Raw genomic sequence first — 23,311 nt, forward strand, 5'->3', positions numbered from 1 at the left:
TCTGTCCCAGTCCAGCCCTGCGCCCAGTGCAGAAATCTCGGATAAAATCTGCGTTGTGAATCTGCAAGGATTGAGGTCTTTTGGAAACAAATGAGTTGGCTAAGCCCTTTCTGTAAACTTTTCAAGGACAATATTTACACGGGACAAAGTACAAATCTGACTAATATATAACATTATTTTACAAGTTACAACACAATGGAAAAAAAAAGATTTTAGAAGAATATTAAAATTGCATTTCTTTCTTCAAATAGTCCAAATAGTCCAATTTCCTGTCCAATGCAACTGGCCAAATAAAATTCTAAAAGCTGTGTCTGCATGTTTTCAGAGACTGGCAACATTTCTTTCCAATTTAATTTGAACAATTTGCTTCAAGAAAAATATGACTGTTCTTATCATAAGGCAAACTATCAAGCCTCAGGCAGTATCCTCAAGAGGAAGTTCTTAAAGTGGTGTTGCCACCAAAAAATAAAAAGCTGCTTAAAATTTGTTGAAAAAATAAAAAAATTATAATAATTGGCAAAAAAATTAAAAAAAATGTACTCACCTCTAAATACCTGTTGCTAGGGGGTCCCTCGTAGTCTGCCTTCTTCCATTCCCGGGCTGGTGACATCACTTCCCCTCAGGCCGCACATTCACATGGGACCTGTCACGTGTCCCAGGTGACTATACGGCGTATCACGGGCCCTGGGCCGCTCGCGCATGCGCAGTGGGTGCCCGGCTGTGAAGCCACAGCCGGGTGCCCACAGTACGCATGACGGCGCCTGACTTTAAGATAGGAAAAGAGCACATGCTATAGTAAATCTGTATATTGGTACTGTTAGTTCAGCTTCCATGCTATCAAAACCAGCCATGAAAGAGATAATAATGGGGTTTAACGACCTGTTCCAACAGGCTTTTGGCTTGTGTCAATGACAGCAACACTTTTGAGATTATTTAGAATTCATTGACCTAAAGTTGACTAGCTTGGCCAAAGCTTTTTTGGTCATACGTCACTTATGGGCCACAGGAGTACACTTAATGCGGTTGTATAGTGTTTTTTTTTTTACTTTTACCTACAGGTAAGCCTACAATAAGGCTTGCCTGTAGGTAAAAACTACAGCGGCGCATGCGCACAGGGGATTTGCGGCTGAAAGCCCGGCAGACGCCGGACCCTGCCGGAAGGAAATTTCCCAGAAGACACGCCGAGGGAACATGTCAGCTCCCTCGGCGTGGATCGGGCGAGATGTCGGGGCCTCGTTCTAAGTATTTCATAATGAGCTAGTATGCGGTGCATACTAGCTCATTATGCCTTTTCCCTTGCAGGTCGAAAAAAATAAATAAATAAAATGTCAGCGAGTTTGCCCCCGCTTTAATATTGCACTCCTGTGACTCAGAATCAGCAGACAGCAGGCTAAAGCCTGTTGGCCATTGTCACAAAGCCGCTCCAGTCTCTGGAAGCATCCCGAACCAATTGTTGGGATCCACCCAGCTGCACCAGCCCCCTCTCAGTGAGCACTGGAGGGGCAGAACAGAGAGTGGTGACAAATGCCACGTACGCACGATCGGAATTTCGGCCAGCAAAAGACAGATGAGAGCTTCGCATCGGAAAATGTGACCGTGTGCATGCTCCATCGGAATTTAGCTGTCCGAATTCCTTCCAGCAAAAATTTGAGAGCATGTTCTCAATTTTCCCAATGGAAATTCCGATCGTACGTATGCAATTCCGACACGCAAAAACTCAGGCATGCTCAGATTCAACTATGAGATGGAAGCTATTGGCTAAAGGCTATTGAACTTCCCTTTTATAGGCCCGTCATACGCGGTGTATGTAATCGCGTTCCTGTTGGTCGGAATTTGGTGTAGGCAAGACAGCTTGAGCGGAATTCCGTCAGAATTCCATCGGGAAAACCATCAGACCTTTTTCCGACCATAATTCCGATCGTGTGTACGAGGCATTACAGTCACCACTCTGCTCTGAGCTGACACAGAACTGAGCGATCAGCAGTCATGTCATGCTCAGTTCTCAGGCTTAGAGCTGGCGGTGGACAGCTGCAGCATTTAGGCGAGTATTTTTTTTGTTTTTGTTTTTTTATATAGCCCAAACTACTCCTTCAAGTGGGTTTTGCATTCCCGAGGATTAAAACTGGATCAATGCTATCAAAAGCCCGTCGACACATTCCCCCAACACGGGTTTCCTAGCTACAGTATCTCAAAAAAGTGAGTACACCCCTCATTTTTTGTAAATATATGTTTTCATGTGACAACACTGAAGAAATTACATTTTGCTACATTAAAGTAGTGAGAGCACAGCTTGTATAACAGTGTAAATTTGCTGTCCCCTCAAAATAATGCAAAACACAGCCATTAAGGGGCTGTAAACCTTCAAGGTTTTCCACCTCAATACATTCTATGCATTGCGGTGAAAAACCTCCTGTAATACTGCAGCCCCCCTGAGCCCCCGTTTTACTTACCTGTACCCCCTCTATCTCGTCCAGGGGACTAGCACACCAGCAAAAGCTGGTGTCTCAGTTCCCGATTGGATGGATTAATACCAGCGCAGCCATTGGCTCCCGCTGCGGTCAATCAAATCCAATGACCCGGGGGGCGGGGCAGAGTCATACATTCTGCTTCTATTGACTCGGAAGCGTTCCCGCAGGGTAACCCCCTTGGGAGAGTGCTTCTCCTAGGGGGTTATCAAATGCGGGGAGGAGCCGAGGGACCCCAGAAGAGGATGTTCGGGGCCACTCTGCAAAACGAGTTGCACACTGGAGGTAAGTATAATATGTATAAATAAGCTTTAGTGTCACTTTAATGTCTAAACCACTGGCTACAAAAGTGAGTATACCCCTAAATGAAAATGTCCAAATTGGGCCCAATTAGCCATTTTCCCTCCCCAGTGTCATGTGACTTGTTTGTGTTACAAGTTCTCAGGTGTGAATTAGGCGCAGGTGTGTTAAATTTGGCGCGCACTCACTCTCTCACACTGGTCACTGGAAGTTCAACATGGCACCTTATGGTAAAGAACTATCTGAGGATTTGAAAAAAAAAGAATTGTTGCTCTACATAAAGATATCCTAGGCTACAAGAATATTGCCAAAGACCCTAAAACCCTAAAACCCAGCACAGTGGCCAAGACCATACAGCAGTTTAACAGGACAGGATCCACTCAGAACAGGCCTTGCCATGGTCGACCAAAGAAGTTGAGTGCACATGCAGTGTCATCTCCAGAGGTTGTCTTTGGGAAATAGATTTATGAGTGTTGCCAGCATTGCTGTAGAGGTTGAAGGGTTGGGGGGTCAGCAAGTCAGTGTTCAGACCATACGTCACACACTGCATCAAATTGGTCTGCATGGTTGTCGTCGCAGAAGGAAGCCTCTTCTAAAAATGATGCACAAGAAAGACCGCAAACAGTTTGCTGAAGACAAGCAGACTAAGGACATGGATTACTCGAACCATGTCCTGTGGTCTGATGAGACCAAGATAAACTTATTTGGTTCACATGGTGTCAACCAGGTGAGCAGTACAAAGACGAGTGTGTCTTGCCTACAGTCAAGCCTGGTGGTGAGAGTGTCATGGTCTGGGGCAGCATGAGTGCTGCCGTCACTGGGGAGCTACAGATCATTGAGGGAACTATGAATGCCAACATGTACTGTGACATACTGAAGCAGAGCATGATCCCCTCCCTTCGGAAACTGGGCCGCCGGGCAGTATTCCTACATGATAAATGACCCCAAACACACCTCCAAGGCGACCACTGCCTTGATAAAGAAGCTGAGGGTAAAGGTGATAGACTGGCCAAGCATGTCTCCAAACCTAAACCCTATTAGGTATCTATGGGGCATTCGCAAACAGAAGGTGGAGGAGCACAAGGTCTCTAACATCCACCAGCTCCGGGATGTCATCGTGGAGGAGGGGAAGAGGACTCCAGTGGTAACCTGTGAAGCTCTGGTGACCTCCATGCCCAAGAGGGTTAAGGCAGTGCTGGAAAATAATGGTGGAGCACACAAAATATTGACACTTTGGGCCCAATTTCGCCATTTTCACTTAGGAGTGTACTCACTTTTGTTGCCAGCGGTTTAGACATTAATGGCTGTGTGTTGAGTTATTTTGAGGGGACAGCTAATTTACACTGTTATACAATCTGTACACTGACTACTTTACATTGTAGACAAGTGTCATTTCTTCAGTGTTGTCACATGAAAAGATAGAATAAAATATTTACATAAATGTGAGGGGTGTACTCACTTTTGTGAGATACTGTAAATGTAGGTATGCATTCTAATGGATGCTAAATTCAAAACAGCTCCCAGTGTTTCCAACCTCTGTTTAGCCTGCTCTGGCAGTGTTCCCCATCTGCAAAAGACATTATCCACAAGGAATATTACTTTTGGGTAGACTATGCCTTTAATGGGTTTAATGGGTACCCGGCACCCCCTTATAACAATGTTCATATAACACTGAGAAGGGATCTGCATTTTTCCAGTCAACATTTAATTTAGGAATACCTTGCAATCAATGCAAGAAAGGTTTGATGTCCTATAGCAAAGTAACGATGGATAGAAGTCTATGTTGTTGCAGTTTTTTTTTATTTTTTTTATGGAAAATGTTCTTTTGTTGCTCATAGGAACCAAACCCCATAGGTTAAAATCCTTTTAACGCATACATGAGGGCAATTGCATTTAGATGTTTTTTCACTCTCGACTAACCCACAAGGGTCATTTACTTGTCAGTCCATTATTGATAACTTTTGTTAAACTAATGTCTGAAAGAAGATAAATGTTATCTAATGGCTACAGAAAGCCCCATCCTGAGATCATGTAGGTGGTTTAAAGATTGACCAGAATTAGCTTTATGGCTAATTCTAGGGCTCGTAATGGTGCTTTTAGGACCGCAAAGTGGTTCCTGTGCAGATGCTGTAGGAAAAACGAATCACCCTCGTTATTTATTCATGATGAAGTGAGACCCAAACACCAGCTCTTTGCGGCATAATCTTCAAATTCCAGCTTTACAGAGATTGCCGTGGAATATGCTATTTTTGCTATTTCCTGCAAAACATATACCATTGGACCTGCTAAATGTATAGGTAGTAAAAAAAAGTTGCAGTGTCGGCTCCTGAAGAGCACGCACTATGTGTTTTTGGCATTTAATAATCCTGGAACCGCAGTTTGGTTTTGGGTTTAATTACTCTAAATTTTGGCCTCAATACCAGTCTGGCTGGATTGCATGGTGTTCTGCTTGACCATAGGTGGCGCTGTCATCCCTGGCAGGTGCTAGAATGCAGTCCAGTTGGGCGCGTTAAGTGCCAGTTCTCTCTCGGAACCAGCACAGTGGGGAGTGTCACTCTTGCTCTGCATTCTGGGAGAGGTTCGTTAAGGTTCGGACATCACGTGCTTCAGGGGTTCCCGTCCAGAAGTGACTGTTTGGTCCTGGTCCTCCTGACCAGCCCCCAGGGCTCTCATGGCCTGGGGTGCGGATCCACCCGACTTCAAGTCTCGGAGCTGGCTAGCCCGAGGCAAAGAAACTGAAAGAAGGATTCGAAGGTGGTCTGGTGCCGTCTCGGTTTGTGGAGAGAAACAGCAACTGTGAAGGTATCCAGGGGAGGACTCTTCGGAAGAAGGCCACGCAAAGGTTGGCTTCTCAGCAGGAGCCTGGAGGCTAAGTTGAAAGACCCCAAGCGAATCTAATCTCGTATGGTATCGCCGGACCGGCTGCGAGATACTGGCACTGTACGAGGGTTCTCTACGTTGTCTACATCCTTCAGTTTATTCAAGTGTTCTACAACAGGTCTGTGGTAGAGACTTTGATTTAAAAAATGGAGCCCCAGCCAGTCACCGAATGGTGAACCTCACTCAGACCCTAGCAGCGCTTTGTTGTTTAAAACTACAAACATTCAACTGTAAGTTTAAATTTCAATGTGATACGAACTATCACACTACGCCCGGTAAGAAACCTTGTAGTATATACAATTAATTTCAAACCAAAAAGGTGGATGGTATCACATATGTCAAAAACAGTATATTGGATAATAGTTCATATTCAGCACCAATCCTGCCAGTATAAAGTACTGTAAGTCGACAAATGGCAAAAGTTGCTAGCAGATCGTTCAGATACACAGTAGGCCACCACCACACCTCCTGTGCAAATCCCTATAGGTTATGCACTTACCAGAAAACCCTGGTTTAAATGCACATCTCATATCACCGGAAAACCGATCGTATCCTTAGCTCTCATGTATAGCATACAGTAAAAGTATGTGTATCAGTGATTACCACAGCTGTTCCAACTTATGGAAGTCCTCTAATGACAGCCTGGTGGCCGTATTATCTGAAATGACACATCAACTTTGGTTAGGGCACGTGCAGTGAGAAGCACTGTGTATATTGAAGTCTCTGGAAGATTATGTTACTATTATACAGCCGACGGGATACATCCGATGACTTGCTATACATAAGAGCTAAGGATACGATCGGTTTTCCGGTGGTATGAGATGTGCTTTTAAACCAGGGTTTTCTGGTAAGTGCATAACCTATAGGGATTTTCACAGGAGGTGTGGTGGTGGCCTACTGTGAATCTGAACGATCTGCTAGCAACTTTTGCCACTTGTCGACTTACAGTACTTTATACTGGCAGGATTGGTGCTGAATATGAACTATTATCCAATATACTAATGGACTATATTTTATGTTTTTGACATATGTGATATCATCCACCTTTTCGGTTTGAAATTAATTGTATATACTACAAGGTTTCTTACCGGGGGCGTAGTTTGATAGTTCGTATCACATTGAAATTTAAACTTACAGTTGAATGTTTGTAGTTTTAAACAACAAAGCGCTGCTAGGGTCTGAGTGAGGTTCACCATTCGGTGACTGGCTGGGGCTCCATTTTTTGAGTTTTGTGTGATTAATATAGCAGCAGCTATAACTTATGTTTTTACCGTGAGTGCTGAGGGAGTAAGATTTTTAGTATCTTGCTCATATTTCTTCTAGAGACTTTGATTTAAGCACCCTGTTGGCTGCTAGGCCTGGTGAGAGAAGGACTATCCGATAAGGGTGAGGATCCAGCTGTGAATGGCTATTCTCTGGATTTCCTAATGTAAAAGACTCATTTTTTTTTATTTGACTTAGACTCAAGAGTACCTGGACTTTCCTACCTAAACCCTCTAACCCTACTTTGAGAGACTGTGTTTGTTTATTCTTTTTGCAAATAAAAATCCCTTAAGTGGATCTGGCGTCAGTCTCTACAGTTCTTTGGGCCATCTACCTCGGGAAACCCCCTAGACAGACACGAGGTGAAGAAGGTAACGGTAAGCCCAATTAAATCAGCCGCTCCTTCTGGGGTCAGTGCTACAGTAAACAGTAAACAACAAAAAATAAATTGGCTCTAATGTCATTTTAGAAAAATTATATCTTCCTATAAAAAAAAAAATCCAGATAATCGAGTCACAGGATGTGAAGAAATTCTAATTTGAGACTTTGGGGGTTATTTACGAAAGGCAAATCCACTTTGCACTGCAAGTGCACTTGGAAGTGCAGTCATTCTAAATCTAAGGGGTAGATCTGAAATGAGGGGAAGCTCTGCTGATTTTATCATCCAATCATGTGCAAGCTAAAATGCTGTTTTTCATTTTCCTTGCATGTCCCCCTCGGATCTACAGCGACTTTACTTCCAAGTGCACTTGCAGTGCAAAGTATTTTCCTTTAGTAAATAACCCCCTTTGTGTAGTTGCTCTTCCTTGCTAATAGAAAGGCAGGCCCAGACACAACATGGCCCCCACTAACCTCAGGCCAATGATCTTAAAGTTGGAGGGACATATACAGAAAATTATTATGATTTAATATGGTTTAGCAGGTGGGTTCATCTGCTGTGCATAGGAATAAATGAAATGTCATGCTTTGACATGTCAATAAAGTGAACAGTGCTCTGTGCTTTAAAAAGGCACCACTGACAAGAACCCCACCCATAACTGACACTATCCGTATGGCAAAAATCTGCATTTTACCGTGCAGATAGTGTGAACCAGCCAGTTTTCGTTTGTGATAGGGAAAGAAGTCAAGTATCAAGTAACACATTTTTGGGAACCTTGTCATTTATACAGCAATCAGTGCTATTTAAATGCACAGATTCCTGTGTAACTGACTCTGCCCCCGAGTTAACCACTAGGGGGCAGAGTAGGGGTTATGTGTGACGTTATATGTTTCTTTTTATTGTAGGGGGGCATGGCCTGGCATGTGATGTCACTGATCGTCTTTCTCTATAACAGGGAACAGATAATCGGTGACAGCTACAGTAGGAAGCATGGGGAGGTTTATTTACACAGACCTCTCCTCGTTCTTCAGCTCTTCGACCTGATCGCAGGACACCAGTGTCGATCGGGTCCGCTGGTCCCGCGGCCGCGGTCACGGAGCTCAGGACCCACGGCTGGGCACTTGAAGAGCCACGTACAGGTACGCGTTTGTGCCCAGCCGTGCCATTCTACCGATGTATATCGGCGTGAGGCGGTCCTTAAGCAGTTAAAGTCCTAAGTTTTAGAACTGTCATGAGAGTTAAAGATGAGGGGGGATCTTCCAAGGGGAACATTCTTTTGGCAACTGTCTTAGATGGGAATTCCCGTCACTTTGGGTAGACTTCCCCTCACAACCCAAGGCATTGCCAAGAGAGGAAGGGAAATATAAGTAGCAAGTACTACTCCCTTGCTAGTGTAGTTCATTACAGTACTGCTGGTTTAATCCCCACTTTTTCCACCCCGCTGTAATAAATCACAAACACAGTTCAACAGTCTAATGGGAACGTTTTTTCTTGAGGCTGCAGTGTTTGTGTGATCTGTAGGTTATGCAGGATAGTATAAAGTTGCCTCTCTTGTTGAGCTGCCTGAGTAGAAAGAACCCTTTCCCTTAATGAACTGGCCCATGCCCTTCTGAAAGAAATGTGGTACTGATGAAATTCTGGAAGTCCCAAGCCTCACTTGCCTTCTCACCCCCTGCGATTTCTTCCCAGGCCAGCTCAGGAAAGTCCAGGCGACCCTCTGTCTACTCGGGTCGCTTAGCAGCTACTTCCCGCTTCTTGAATGATGAACCTTCCAGCTCTGGGGTCTCTGAACCCCCAGGCTTTCCAGTTGAGTTCCTTGGCTTTCCAGCGCTGGGGTCTCGGCACCCCCAGGCCTTCCAGCCCTGCTCCTGTGGGCTACATTTTGCAGCCTTTGCGGATCTTCTCTAGTTCCATCTCCCCAGGGAACATGTGACCCCAGTGTATATGTATGAACACACCCCTGCCCAAACAAATTAACAATTGGACTAGGACCATACACACTGCCTGTCCTTCAGTCCCTGCACCCACTTCCTTTCCAGAACATTACTCTGGAGAAGCAAGGGAGGGTTTTCCAGGGTGATGAACAGGTGGTCACACCCCGCTCTAATCTACAACTCCACCCTAACCTAAACCAAACATCCAGGCCTAAACAAAAGAACAGTAAGGCACTGGAAATTTCTCCTATCTTTACCTACTAGCACCCACCTTAAAGTGGTGAGAGCTACACAAGAAAAGCAAAAATAAATAAAAAAACACCACAAAGTCAAAGTCAGTAATAAAGAACTTTCTTGCTTTGAGTAAAATCCAGAGAATAGACATTCACAGCTGGATCCTCACCCTAGTTGGATAGTCCTTCTCTCACCAGGTCTATCAGCCAACAGGGTGCTTAAATCAGGAACAAGTCTCTGCCACAGACTTTAAAGATAGAACACGTATAGAAATAAGTCTCTGCCACAGACTTTGTTATAGTATAGGAACAAGGAAACTTGAATACTTGTAGAACGCTCGTGTGGTACCAGAATCTTACAGCCGGTCATGCGATACCCACGAGATTGGATTCGCTTATGTCCTTCAGCTTTACCAGGCTCTTGTTGAGAAGCCAACCCTTGCATGGTCTTCTCCCGAAGAGTCCTCCCCTGGATAACTTTGAAGTTGCTGGGCCTCTCCACAACTTGAGACGGCACCGGACCACCTCGGAATACTTTCTTTAGCCCCGAGACATAAAGTTGGGTGGATCCACACCCCAGGCCATAGGCGTCCTGGGGGCTGGTCAGGAGGACCAGGACCATGTAATAAGAACATACTTCTGGACCGGAACCCCCGAAACACGTGACATCCGCATCTTAAGTACCCTCTCCCAGAAAGCACAGCAAGAGTGACACTCCCACTGGGCTGGCTCCGAAAGAAAGTAACCTTAAAGCACCCAACTAGACTGTTTCCATACCTGCCAGAAGTGACAGCGCCCCCTGTGGCTAGGCAAAACATCCTGTAGTCTAGTCAGACTGATGCTGAGGTCAAAATTTGGAGTAATTAAACCCAAACCAAACTGCAGTTTGGGTGTAACATAAAATTTCAAAAACACATAGCGCGTGCTCTTCAGGAGCCGGCGCTACAACTGTATATAGTAACGGTGTGTAAAAAAGTTCCTGTCTTCTATCTCCTGAAAATAAGCCCAAATGTGTGTTTTTGTAGCCAAAATATTATAAGACCCAGTCTTATTTTCAGGGAAACATGGTAGCTATGCCATAACATGCATAAATTGAAATCGTCACAGACGTATTGGCTATATACTGTAAAGTTTTAGGTCTTCTTTTCCAGACAGCCAATTTTTTTTAATGCCACTGTTGCATTTTACTTGTTTTTTTTTTGCAGATCAGAGCATACATCAACAGAGCTGCCGATGACAAAGGCGAAGACTCACTGGACCTTTTAGCGCTCCGATTCCTTTCTGTGAATCCTATTATAGACCCATGGATTTTCACCGTCCTGCGCCCCTCTGTTCTCAGAGTGATGCGTTCCGTTATATGCTGCCAGACCTCTTTCAAGAACAAGAGTATCTCAAACTTCCCCTCGCTCAATACTCATCTAACAACGAACACCAAGATAAATATAGACACTACATATGGAAGTGCTCAGGAGAAGGCTTTAGCTGATGGGGAGAAGATTGCATGTGGAGAACAGACAGACACATAAGAACAATTCTTTCGGTCTAAAAATAAATAAAAATAAAAATAAAAAAAAGAAGGTACCGGTAGATGCAAATTGCATCGGAAAAGCACTTCAGACGGCATTTGGGCACTTACTGAAGTAGATTCTGACTAAAGTTGGTCAAATTGTAAAATTCTCTGTATGGGAGCGATATGAAAACATGGAATCTACTCGGCTGATACCTGTGGACAGTGTGGCATAAAGAGAGAGCATGACCTATAGTTTAACGCTACGCTGCACCCGATTAATGACGGTGTTGTTTCCGCAGCTAGTAGTGATGAGCGAAATGAAGAGATTGCTCTTCACCAAAAAAAACAAAAAAAAACAAAAAAGTCTTCAAACATAACCACTTTGGCTAAATCTATTGAAGAGGCGAAAGGAGAGGCAAAATTTAAGAATGAAAGCGATATTGGATGTTTTTTTAGGGTACATCGAGCTTCAAATGGCTCCTCCGGGTTATAGAGGCAACATTTTGTTCATTTTGTTCATTTTTTTTTCTTCATGCGTATCTAAACCCGAAAACCAAAAAAAAAAAAAAAACTCTGTTGCAGCATACCAGTCCTTGAATAAGGGTCCTTTCACACGGGGCGGATCAGTGCAGATCCGCCCAGGGGATATCCGCTTGCACAGAGCGGTGATCGCCGGAGCGATCTCCATTGAGCAGGGAGAGGACAGGTCCGTCTCTGCACACTGCGCAGGGACGGACCTGTCACAGCGCCGCTCTCCCCTATGGGAGATCGGGTGACGACGGACCGCAGTGTCTGTCGTCACCCGATCCGATTCCGATGACAGATGGAAAAATAGCTTTTTCCTCCATCACACTTTTTCGGATCGGAGCGGGTCGGATGTCAGCGGACATGTCACCTATGGAGATGTCATCTATGGAGCATCCGTTCAGGTCCGGATCTGAACGGATCAGTAGTGTGAAAGGGGCTTAAGGCAGCTGGTTTTCTTTTTTTCAAATTTCCCCCCCCCCCCCCCCATCTGCTGATATAATATGATATAGTTAAAATGGCTGCAGCCAGATTCAGTGGAGGGAGATGTCTGCAGCATATTTGGCGAGTACAGAATCACAGTATATATAAAATAATATGCAAAGTGGTTGGAGGGAAGCTTCAGAATGGCAAAAGATGTTTTTATTACAAATTACGTGAACAGACAGCAGTTCCTCTTTATGGCGGCAATGTGCAGTATTATCTTTCCCCTAACGATATCAGTAGTCTCACCATTGTTGATGTCATCATGTGACAGGAGAGAGTCAAAGATAATAAGCAATTTTACTTCCAGCAAGATGGCGCACCACCCTCACTATCACCGAGACTTAAAGGGATTGTAAAGTAAAAAATAAAAAAAAATAATAAACATGTTATACTTACCTCCACTGTGCAGCTCGTTTTGCACAGAGTGGCCCCGAACCTGCTCTTCTGGGGTCCCTCGGCGGCTGTCTCCGCTTCCTCCTGCAGGTACTTCTCACGTTCATGGGAGCTCCCTCTCATGGTGAGAAGCACCTGCAGGCACGCTCCCGTGATACAGCCGGCGGCTATAGCCGCTCGCTGTATCACAAGGCCCCGCCCCGGCGTGCTGCGTCATTGGATGTGATTGACAGCAGCGCGAGCCAATCCACTCCAGCCAATCAGCGGCCAGGCTGAGTGGTGAAGAGGACAGCGGGGCGAGCACGGGACTTTCGAGGGGTGAGGTAAGTAAAACACGGGGGGGGGGCTGGGGGTGCCGGCACTGTCAGATGTTTTTTCACCTTAATGCATAGAATGCATTAAGGTGAAAAAACATTTATCTTTACAACCCCTTTAAGAGATCTCAATGACATTCTGCCAATACGTTGGATAGGACGTAGAGGTGCTGTTGAATTCCCTCAGTGTTCCTCTGACTTAAAGCGGGAGTAAACCCGCTGACTTTTATTTTTTTTTATTTAAATTTTTTTAGACCTGCAAGGGAAAAAGGCATAATGAGCTAGTATGCACCGCATACTAGCTCATTATGCAATACTTACCATAGAACGAGGCCCCGAAATCTCACCCGATCCACACTGAAGGAGCTGACATGTTCCCTCGGCGTGTCTTCCGGTTATCACGGCTCCGACCACTCCCGCATGCGCGCGGGAGATTTCTTTCTGGCAGGGTCCGGCGTCTGCCGGGCTTGCAGCCGAAAATCCCCAGTGCGCATGCACCGCTGCAGTCGGCAGCTCATTGCGAAGGAGAATATTTATTATTATAGACTTAACTGTAGGTAAAAGTAAAAAAAACAAAAAATAAATAAACTATACAACCGCTTTAAAGGAGTTGTAAAGGCAGAAGGTTTTTTATCCTAATGCATTCTTTTTTCTGTAGCAGCCACCCCAGCACCCCCTTAATTACTTTCCACAGCCCCACCTCTCGATGTCCACGAATGTCTAAGCTCTCCCAATTGGCTGAGACACTGCAGCGGCGCCTTTGGCTCCCGCGGCTGTCAATTAAACTCAGTCAGCCAATCAGGGGAGAGGGGCCCCATAGGAGGCTGCTGACTGTCTGTGGGGGCGCTCGATAGGAGGGAGGGGCCAGGAGCAGCAAAGAGGGACCCGAGAAGAGGAGGATCAGGGCTGCTCTGTGCAAAACCAACTGCACAGAGGACTTAAGTGTAACATGTTTGTTATTTTAAAAAAAAAAAACAAATAGACTTTACAATCACTTTAATACCCCTCCATTTCTATCTGTGGGGAACACTAAAGGATGTGGTGTACCATAGAAAACCACCTACATTGATTGTACTACAGGAAGAAATTGAAACACCATGCAGAGCATGAAATGAAAAGTGTCTGGATGCTAATGGTGACCACTTTGAGCAGCTAATGCGATTGCATAATTCAAACATGACTTGCAGCTACAATTTGATGTTTATATAAATCTAGTTATAACATTTTTATGCATTTTTCATGTTGAAGTGTATACTTTTTTTTGGGGCCCCTGTGCATTTATTACTGTACTGTATATGCCGCCTGACTACATTATAGTAATACAATAGGGTTCAAATGGGCTTTAAAAAAAAAAATTCTAGGTACACATCGAGTTGATCAACAAAGTTGTGTGGTCTCCATGTCAGCACTGATATGTTTGTTGGCTTTGTTAGAAACTACTGTAAGGCTGGAGTCACACCTATGGCAGCTTTTTTTTTTCATTTTGCAGATTTGCACTACAGAACGTGTTCCATAGGAAACCTTGTTAAATGGACTGTAGTGCAAATCTGCAACATACAAAAAGCACTAAAACTGCCATAGGTGTGAATCCAGCCTAAGGCTTGGTCCACACTAGCTTGGGCTGTGCTTTGACGTTTGCCGTTTGCTCAGGCACGGCAGCTCATTCATTTGAATGGGCTGCTGTGCTGTGTGAAATGCACAAAAAAAAGGTGCATGCCTGTATTTATAAATGCGGCCGCAGGGAAACCACATGGTCTTTTTGACCATACGGTTTCCTTGGCATTCCTGCACCCAAAAATCGCGCTGCGGCTGAGATGCGTGGGGGTGCCATTCGGTAGCGGTACAATTCCCGCACCCGCAACGCATAGCAGTGCCAGCCATTGTAAACCTAGCCTTAAAGCTGGGGCTAGCTTAAGAATTGGCATTAAAGTGTTTTTGTTTTGGATAGAGTGGTGAAGGATTACAACCCCAGCCATGCTTTTGTTGCTATCTGTGTCCCTGCTCTGTTCCGCTCTCTGGGTGACAGCGGTCACTGGGACTAATGCCGCGTACACACGATCGGAAATTTCAGCCAGCAAAAGAGCAGATCAGAGCTTTTCATCGGAAAATACGACCGTGTGTGTACGCTCCATCGGACATTAGCTGGCCAAATTCCTGCCAGCAAAAAATTTGATAGCATGTTCTCAATTTTCCAGATGGAAAAACTTTCTAGCGGAAATTCCAATCGTGTGTATGCAATTCCGACGTGCAAAAACTCACACATGCTCAGATTCAACTATGAGACGGAAGCTATTGGCTACTGGCTATTGAACTTCCTTTTTCTAGTCCCGTTGCATGTGTTGTCTGTCACCGCATTCTTGGTGGTCGGAATTTGGTGTGACCGTGTGTAGGCAAGACAGCTTGAGCGGCATTCCATCAGAATTCCAATGGGAAAACCATCAGAGCTTTTTGCAATGAGAATTCCGATCGTGTGTACGTGGCATAAGAGCATAGGAAAAATCTGAATTTTTCAGTTGTCTCTGGAAAGGGAATTAATGGAAAATCTTTCCGGTGACAATTAAAAGAGGTTTTCCGACACTTTGGATAGATTTAAGCCAGCTATACATGGATCAAAATTCAACTGCTTCAGCAAACTCAGATCCAATCCATTTATAGGCAGGCTGATTGTACCAGTCAATCCAACCAGCCTGTCTGATTTTTTTACATGTGATTACTGCTGGTGGCTACAGCCACTAGCTGTAATAATTGTGTTCTGCCAGCGGCGAAGGCTCCCTGTGCCCCCCGCCCCGCCAGCAGAACACAAAAGCGCTGCAGTAGACATTCCCCTATCAACACTGACAGTGTTGATAGGGGAATCAAGCTATTTTCTTTCCTTCCACCCATGGTGGAAGGAAAGAAAATCAAATCCTCTATGTCCTGCTTTACTCTCACTTCCTGCTGTTTTTTACATTACAGGAAATGAATACATTTTAACCCTTCTCTACTTCATCCAAAAGGAGAAAAAAAAAAAAAGGTTCAGCCTAAAGCTGGCCATAGATGGATCAATACTTGGCTCGATTCATCTATGGCATTTAGGTTTCGATCCATCTATAGCTATTCCAGTTCTAGAGAAGTCGATCTAAAATTCATCAACATCTCTCGAACTGGCTTGATGGAAAAATTTCTGTCGATCAGCGCTGCAGCCAATCGGTGCATTCTGACAGAAGAGGAGTTTGGGCTATCATCCTTGCTTGTGTGGATGTGGGAATCTGTTCTGTTTTTTTTGTTTTCGATTAGCCTGCTTGCCAATTCAAAAAAAAAATGGTCCTTGCTTGGCCAGCCTTAGATGCCCTTAGCTTTGTTTATTTTTATAAAAAATAAAATAAAATTAGAGCATGTTTCACTTAATTGGTCTACATGATGAAATTTAAATTCAATTTCAATTTTGTTAAACTGAAAAATTGGTAATTTCGTGAGCAAATCAAGTGCAGAAAAATTTCCTCTCATCCCGAGTTGCGTGCAATGACTTGACTCCCTTTCTCTGCTGGTGCAAAAAAAAAAAAAAAAAAAATGTGATGCCTTATAAATGATGTAGGAATCCTCTATTTTGTGTTTTAATTATATTATTATATTAATAAAAATGTGTTTACAACTGCTATTTTATGGAGGAACCAATATCGCCTGACACTCTATGTATGTTAAATGCACTTACATTCCAATCTATGATCTATCTACAGATATTTCAATAATATGTACAGCGAGAGACAAATATTATTTAAATTAAAAAGAACTTGTGTTTATTGATTGAATTTTGTAATAAAATATATTAAACCAATTATTTTGTTAATTTAATTTCTTATGCCTGATTTGATTAATTACCCACCCAGCTAGATTCTTGTATCATCTGAAAGATTTGGGGGCGAAGAAATCTCTCCACCAAGGTTGGTGACATTTTGCCTTTCATCTTGGAGTTTGGTTGTTCAATGTACTTTTGGTACCCACTTCACAAATGCTCCTCTGGCTGAACGGGCCCTACAATTCCTACACGCGCATTCCAAAATCTTACCAGAAGAATGGAGGGGCTGTTATAGCTGTAAAAGGGGTACTCTATATTAAGTCCTTGGCATTTGAAAATACAATATATTATCTCAGAATTTGTCCTTTAACCACGTGACCGCTGGGCTGGATTCACACCTATGGCAGTTTTAGTGCTTTTTTGCATTTTGCACTATGGTCCATTTAGCATGGTTTCCTATGGAACACGTTCTGTAGAGCAAATATGCAAAATGCAAAAAGCACTAAACATGCCATAGGTGTGAATCCAGCCTAAAACCTCTCTTAACCTCCCTAGCGGTAATCCCGAGTCTGGCTCGGGTTGGGATTTTACCATCATAAGCGGTAACCCCGAGCCAGACTCGGGATCGCATCGCTGGATACAGGGAGAGGTTACTTACCTTGTCCCCTGGATCCAGCGATGTCCTCCGCGCTGTGTGATCAAGCCGTCCTCTGCTCTATTCACACAGTGCCCGAGTGCCGCCGAGCTCCGTTCCCTGTGACGTTACGGCGCACGGGAGCGGAGATCGGCGCCAAATTCAAAAAAATACAGTATACTCTAATCTTACAGATTACAGTACTGTATAAAAAAAATGACACACCCCCTTTGTCCCTAGTGGTCTGTCCAGTGCCCTGCATGCAGTTTTATATTATAAATACTGTTTTTTCTGCCTGGATTTTTGGAGATTGTCCATAGCAACCAGAAAGTGTCCCTTTATGTCAAAAGTGATTTTAGACCAACTAGAAAACAGCGATAATAAATTAGAATCACTTGCAGAATTGAGCGATAGCGATTTGTGGGGAAATTCGTTATCAAACACTAAATCTAATAACAGCGACAATTCTGCAACTGAGCAAATTTCAGTGTTTTTGGATTTGATTACATTATTGAATAATTTTTATTATTATATTATAAACTTTATCATAACCGGGATGTCTACTAGACTCTGGTTTGAACAGATTTAAGAGAGTTATTCCTAAGAATTACAGGACTACAATATAAAACGCCAAATTTCCATGCAAAATAATTGTACCGCTTTCAGCACCTAAAACCAGAACTAATCATACCGCCAGGGAGGTTAATAACCAGACCAATTTTCAGCTTTCGGTGCTCTCACATTTTGAATGTCAATTACTCAGTCATGCAAGACTGTATCCATATGAAATTTTTGTCCTTTTTTTCATATAAATAGAGCTTTCTTTTGATGGTATTTAATCACCGCTGGGTTTTTTATTTTTGTGCTATAAAAGAAAAAAAGACCGAAAATTCTGTAAAAAAAATTTAATTTTTCTTCGTTTCCGTTATAAAATTTAGCAGATTAGTAATTTTTCTTCATACATTTTGGCCAAAGTTTATACTACTACATATCTTTGGTAAAAATAAGTACAAATTGGTGGATATTATTTGGTGAAAGTTATATAGTGTCCACAAGCTATGGTGGCAATATCTGAAAATTGATCACACCTGAAGGACTGACGGCCTATTTCTTGAGACCCTAACATGCCAGAAAAGTACAAATACCCCCCCCCCCCCCAAATGTCCCTTTTTGGAAAGAAGACATTCCAAGGTATTTAGTAAGAAGCATGATGAGTTTTTTTGAAGTTGTCATTTTTTCCCACAATTCTTTGCAAAATCAAGATTTTTTTTCCTTTTTTTTTTTTTCCCACAAAATTGTCATATTATCAGTTTATTTCTTACACACAGCATATGCATACCACAAATTACACCCCAAAACACATTCTGCTATTACTCCCGAGTACGGTGATACCACATGTGAGACTTTTACACAGTGTGGCCACATACAGAGGCCCAACATGCAGGGAGCGCCATCAGGCGTTCTGGAGCACCCAGGCCAATTCTGACATTTCTCTCCTACATATGAAAATCATCATTTATTTGCTAGAAAATGACATAGAACCCCAAAACATTATATATGTTTTTTTAGCCCCTAGAGAATACAGTGGTGGTCATTGCAACTTTTTATCTCGCACGGTATTTGCGCAGCAATTTTTTCTAACGCGTTTTTTTGGGGAAAAAAAAGCTTTGTGCTTTCAAAAAACAAAACAGTAAAGTTAGCCCAATGTATTTGCATAATGTGAAAGATGAAGTTACGCCGAGCAAATAGATACCTAACATGTCACCCTTCAAAATTGCACGCGCTCGTGGAATGGCGCCAAACTTTGCTACTTAAAAATCCCCATAGGCGACGCTTCAAATTTTTTTACTGGTTATATGTTTTGAGTTACAGAGGAGGTCTAGAGCCAGAATTATTGCTCTCGCTCTAATGTTCTCAGCGATACCTCACATGTGCGGGTTGAACACCGTTTTCATATGTGGGCGGGACTTACGTATGCGTTCGCTTCTGCATGCGAGCTCAGGGGGACAGGGGCACTTTAAAATTATTATTTTTTTTTTATTGTTCATTTTACTTTATTTATTTTAGTTTGACACTTTTCCCCAAAAATAATTATTTTGATCACTTTTATTCCTATTACGAGGAATGCAAACATCCCCTGCAATAGGAATATGGCATGACAGATCCTCTTTACAGTGAGATATGGGGTCAATAAGACCCCACATCTCACCTCTAGGCTGGGAAGCCTGAAATTAAAAAACAAAAAACAACTATTCTGGCTTTGATCGTATTGGCGAGTCGGTAGAGGGGCACGCATCCCCTCTCGCCTCCTGTAAGAACGATCAAGCAGCGGAACAGGGTGGGGAATCGCCAGCTGAAAAATCTGATATCTGAATGATGCCTGTAGCTACGGGGTCTGTAAGGCACTGTACTGTAATTTAACCACTTCAGTCCCAGAAGGATTTACTCCCTTCCTGACCAGAGCACTTTTTGCGATATGGCACTGCGTCGCTTTAACTGACAATTGCTCGGTCGTGCGACGTTGCACCCAAACAAAATTTACGTCATTTTCTTCCCCACAAATAGAGTTTTCTTTTGGTGGTATTTGATCACCTCTTTTGTGCTATAAACAAAAAAAGAAAAGGGCGACAATTTTGAGAAAAAAAAGCAATATTTTTTACTTTTTTGCTATAATAAATATCCTCCAAAAAAAAAAAAATTATATATATATATATATATATATATATATACACACACACATACACACACTGTATATTATATATATTGTAATGGAAATTTGTAGGTTCTGTATATAATTGTATTCTATTTTATATGTATTGCACATGCACAATGCCCTCACTGTGCACACGGCACTAACAATGTTTTCAGTACATGTTTTCCATTCTTTCAAGTCCTGATTAGAATTAGCCTGCCTATGTAACACCCCTTGTTGGGACGATTGTCATTTATACTGTGATCAGTGCTATAAAAATGCACTGATTACTGTGTAAATGACACTTGCAGGGAAGGGGTTAAACACTAGGGGGTGATCAAGATGTTAAGTGTGTCCTAGGGAGGTGTTCTAACTGTGGGGGGGGGGGATGGGTTTCCACTGACATGACAGCGGTCACTGCTCTCGATGAGCAGTAGATCCCTGTCTTGTCAATAGGTAGGACAGGGAAATGCCTTGTTTACATAGGTATCTCCCCGTTCTACCGCTCCACACTGCAATCTCGGGCTGTCGGCAAACATCGAGTTCCTGGGACCTGCGGGCACGCTCCCGTGGCGTGTGTGCATGCCCAATAGGCAGCAAATTTAAAAAGGGACATACGGGTACGCCCATTTACTTGCCTGTGCATTTGCCCGACGTACATCTGTATGCGGGGGTCAGCAAGCGGTTAATGTATCCAAGTGGCCCAAATCCAATACAACTTTTCATGTCGGCCCTTACACATTGCCACCCACTCCTCTGAAGCCATGATGTTGTTTACCAAGTGGATCCAATCCACACGCCCAGGGACATGAGCCGTTTTCCAGTGAACGGAGATCAAACGCCTGGCTACATTCAGAAGATGAGGTAGAACCGACCGCCTGGCTACATTCAGAAGATGAGGTAGAACCGACCACCTGGCTACATTCAGAAGATGAGGTAGAACCGACCGCCTGGCTACATTCAGAAGATGAGGTAGAACCGACCACCTGGCTACATTCAGAAGATGAGGTAGAACCGACCGCCTGGCTACATTCAGAAGATGAAGTAAAACCGACTTGCGGTAATGGCTGAGAGGAATAGATGGCACATGGAGCAAAAACTACGTGAGACAAGTCATTGACAATTAGTTGTCTGCATTTCAGTCTAAGTCCTTCAAAACTTTTGGGTTCACATAAGCTTTCACTAACTTCTACCTAAACTGGTCCTATCATGTGGCATGATCGTGTCTGTAATATGATGGTTGGGGGGCAGGGCTACTCTGCAGGCTCAGGGACAGGTCCTGATGCGAACTGTTTTATGTATCGTATTTATCGCCGTATAACACGCACTTTTTCCCCCTTAAAACCAGGGTAAAATTGTGGGTGCGTGTTATACACCGATCCCTGCCGTCTCTAAGGGAAGAGGAGCGATCGCCGCTGAATTACATAGAACCGCAATCTCCTGTATAACCGGTGCTCCGTCACTCACAGCCACGCCTCCTGGCCCCGCATTGGCCCACTGTTCTGTCTATCATATGAGCAGGGCCAGGAGGTGTGGCTGTGATAGAGCACCGGTTACACAGGAGATTGCAGCTCTGTGTAATTCAGCGGCGCTCGCTTCTCCTCTTCCCTTGAAGACAGCAGGGATAATCCAACACTAGGAGGCTGCAATGATGGGAAAGGTGAGGCTGCAGATGGGCACTGAACAGGCTGCATTTTCGGGCAATTTAATGGCTGCAGAGGGGCACTGAACAGGCTGCATTGTTGGGCAATTTAATGGCTGCAGATGGGCACTGAACAGGCTGCATTGTTGGGCAATTTAATGGCTGCAGATGGGCACTGAACAGGCTGCATTGTTGGGCAATTTAATGGCTGCAGATGGGCACTGAGCAGGGTGCATTGATGGGCAATTTAGAGGCTGCAGATGGGCACTGAACAGGCTGCATTGTTGGGCAATTTAATGGCTGCAGATGGGCACTGAAAAGGCTGCCTTGTTGGGCAATTTAATGGCTGCAGATGGGCACTGAACAGGCTGCATTATTGGGTAATTTAATGGCTGCAGATGGGCACTGAGCAGGGTGCATTGATGGGCAATTTAGACGGCTGCAGATGGGCAATTTAGAGGCTGCAGATGGCCACTGTGCAGGGTGCATTGATGAGCTGTGACCCTAATTTTGCTTCAAAGTTCTTTATTTAAAATGTAAGTTTTTTTCCTTAAACTTCCTTCCTAAAATTGGGGTGCGTGTTATACACCGATAAATACGGTACGTTATAAATTACTGCAGAATATGTTGGCACTTTAAGGCTGTATGCACACTGGACATTTTTATAGCTGATGTTTTTGGGTTCGGGCGTTTTTTTCTGCAACCAGTAAACTCCCCAGTATGTTATCCTATGTGTTCATGCACACATAGGCTGTTTCCAGTGTTTTTTGGAAGAATTAGTGGGTTTTGAGGGGAACTAAACTCTGATAAAATCTTAAAAACACAAAAAAATAAAAATAAATGCTACTGCGAAATTCGTTCTAGATTTACAGCTTTCTACAACTAATGCTACTGTTTCTTTTTTTTTTTTAAGGACGTCCAGTGTGCATGAGGTCTAATTGGCAATTCATTGTTAAAAAGGCAAGATAAACAACACTCGTACTGAATGACTCACAAACAGGATTTCACTGTAAATAAATATTTTAAAATCACAAAGCCATCCGACTTTGTTCCCTAAACAAACCGAGGCACTTTAATTCTGGTCCGCTGCACACGCAGCTCCTCGGTTATCTTCTCATTTTCTCTGGTCAAGTTCCAAAACATGTCACGCTTCCCACAGAAATGTCACATGTGGTATCCTACCAAAGCACAAATGTTTGTCATAAACAAGCAGTTATGTGATGAGAACGATACAATTCCTGGTGCCAGCGAGTTCTGAGAATAATTGGAAATGTGTGTGTTGGGGTGTAGCCATTTACTCTTTAACCACGTGCCTACCGGGTACTTTCACCCCCCCTTCCTGCCCAGGACCATTTTCAGCTTTCAGCGCTGTTGCACTTTGAATGACAATTGCGCGGTCATGCAACATTGTACCCAAATTAAATTCTAATCACTTTTTTTCCCACACAAATAGAGCTTTCGTTTGGTGGTATTTAATCACTTTTTTTTTTTTTTTTTGCTAAACAAATGAAACAGATAGAAAAATTTGAAAAACAAAAAAACAAAAATGTTTTTCTTAGTTTCTGTTACAAAACTTTGCAAACAGGTAATTTTTCTCCTTCACTGATAGGCACTGATGAGGCGACGCTGGTGGGCACTGATGAGGCGACGCTGGTGGGCACTGATGAGGCGACGCTGGTGGGCACTGATGAGGCGACGCTGGTGGGCACTGATGAGGCGACGCTGGTGGGCACTGATGAGGCGACGCTGGTCGGCACTGATGTGGCGACGCTGGTCGGCACTGATGAGGTGACGCTGGTCGGCACTGATGAGGTGACGCTGGTCGGCACTGATGAGGCGACGCTGGTCGGCACTGATGAGGCGACGCTGGTCGGCACTGATGAGGC

General features: G+C 43.7%; 1 protein-coding gene across 2 annotated transcripts in view; it reads left to right on the forward strand.

Moving 5' to 3' along the window:
* LOC143956591 (prostaglandin E2 receptor EP2 subtype-like) overlaps positions 1-16,496 on the forward strand; it is a 65,546-nt gene extending 49,050 nt beyond the window's left edge. The window contains exons 2-3 of one of the 2 annotated variants that reach the window (XR_013269958.1): positions 10,660-11,752; positions 15,696-16,496. Coding sequence is in view for 1 of the 2 variants with exons in the window: in XM_077466802.1 (XP_077322928.1) it covers positions 10,660-10,980 (321 nt within the window). In the remaining variant the exon portion in view is untranslated. Of the gene's footprint in view, positions 1-10,659 lie in introns of both variants that reach the window. The other variant, XM_077466802.1, reaches the window with a different exon arrangement.
* The last annotated feature ends 6,815 nt before the right edge of the window (positions 16,497-23,311 follow it).

Source organism: Lithobates pipiens, unplaced genomic scaffold (assembly GCF_037356315.1).
Source record: "Lithobates pipiens isolate NorthernLeopardFrog02 unplaced genomic scaffold, aLitPip1_a1.2 Scaffold_37, whole genome shotgun sequence".
Taxonomy (NCBI): Eukaryota; Metazoa; Chordata; class Amphibia; order Anura; family Ranidae; genus Lithobates; species Lithobates pipiens.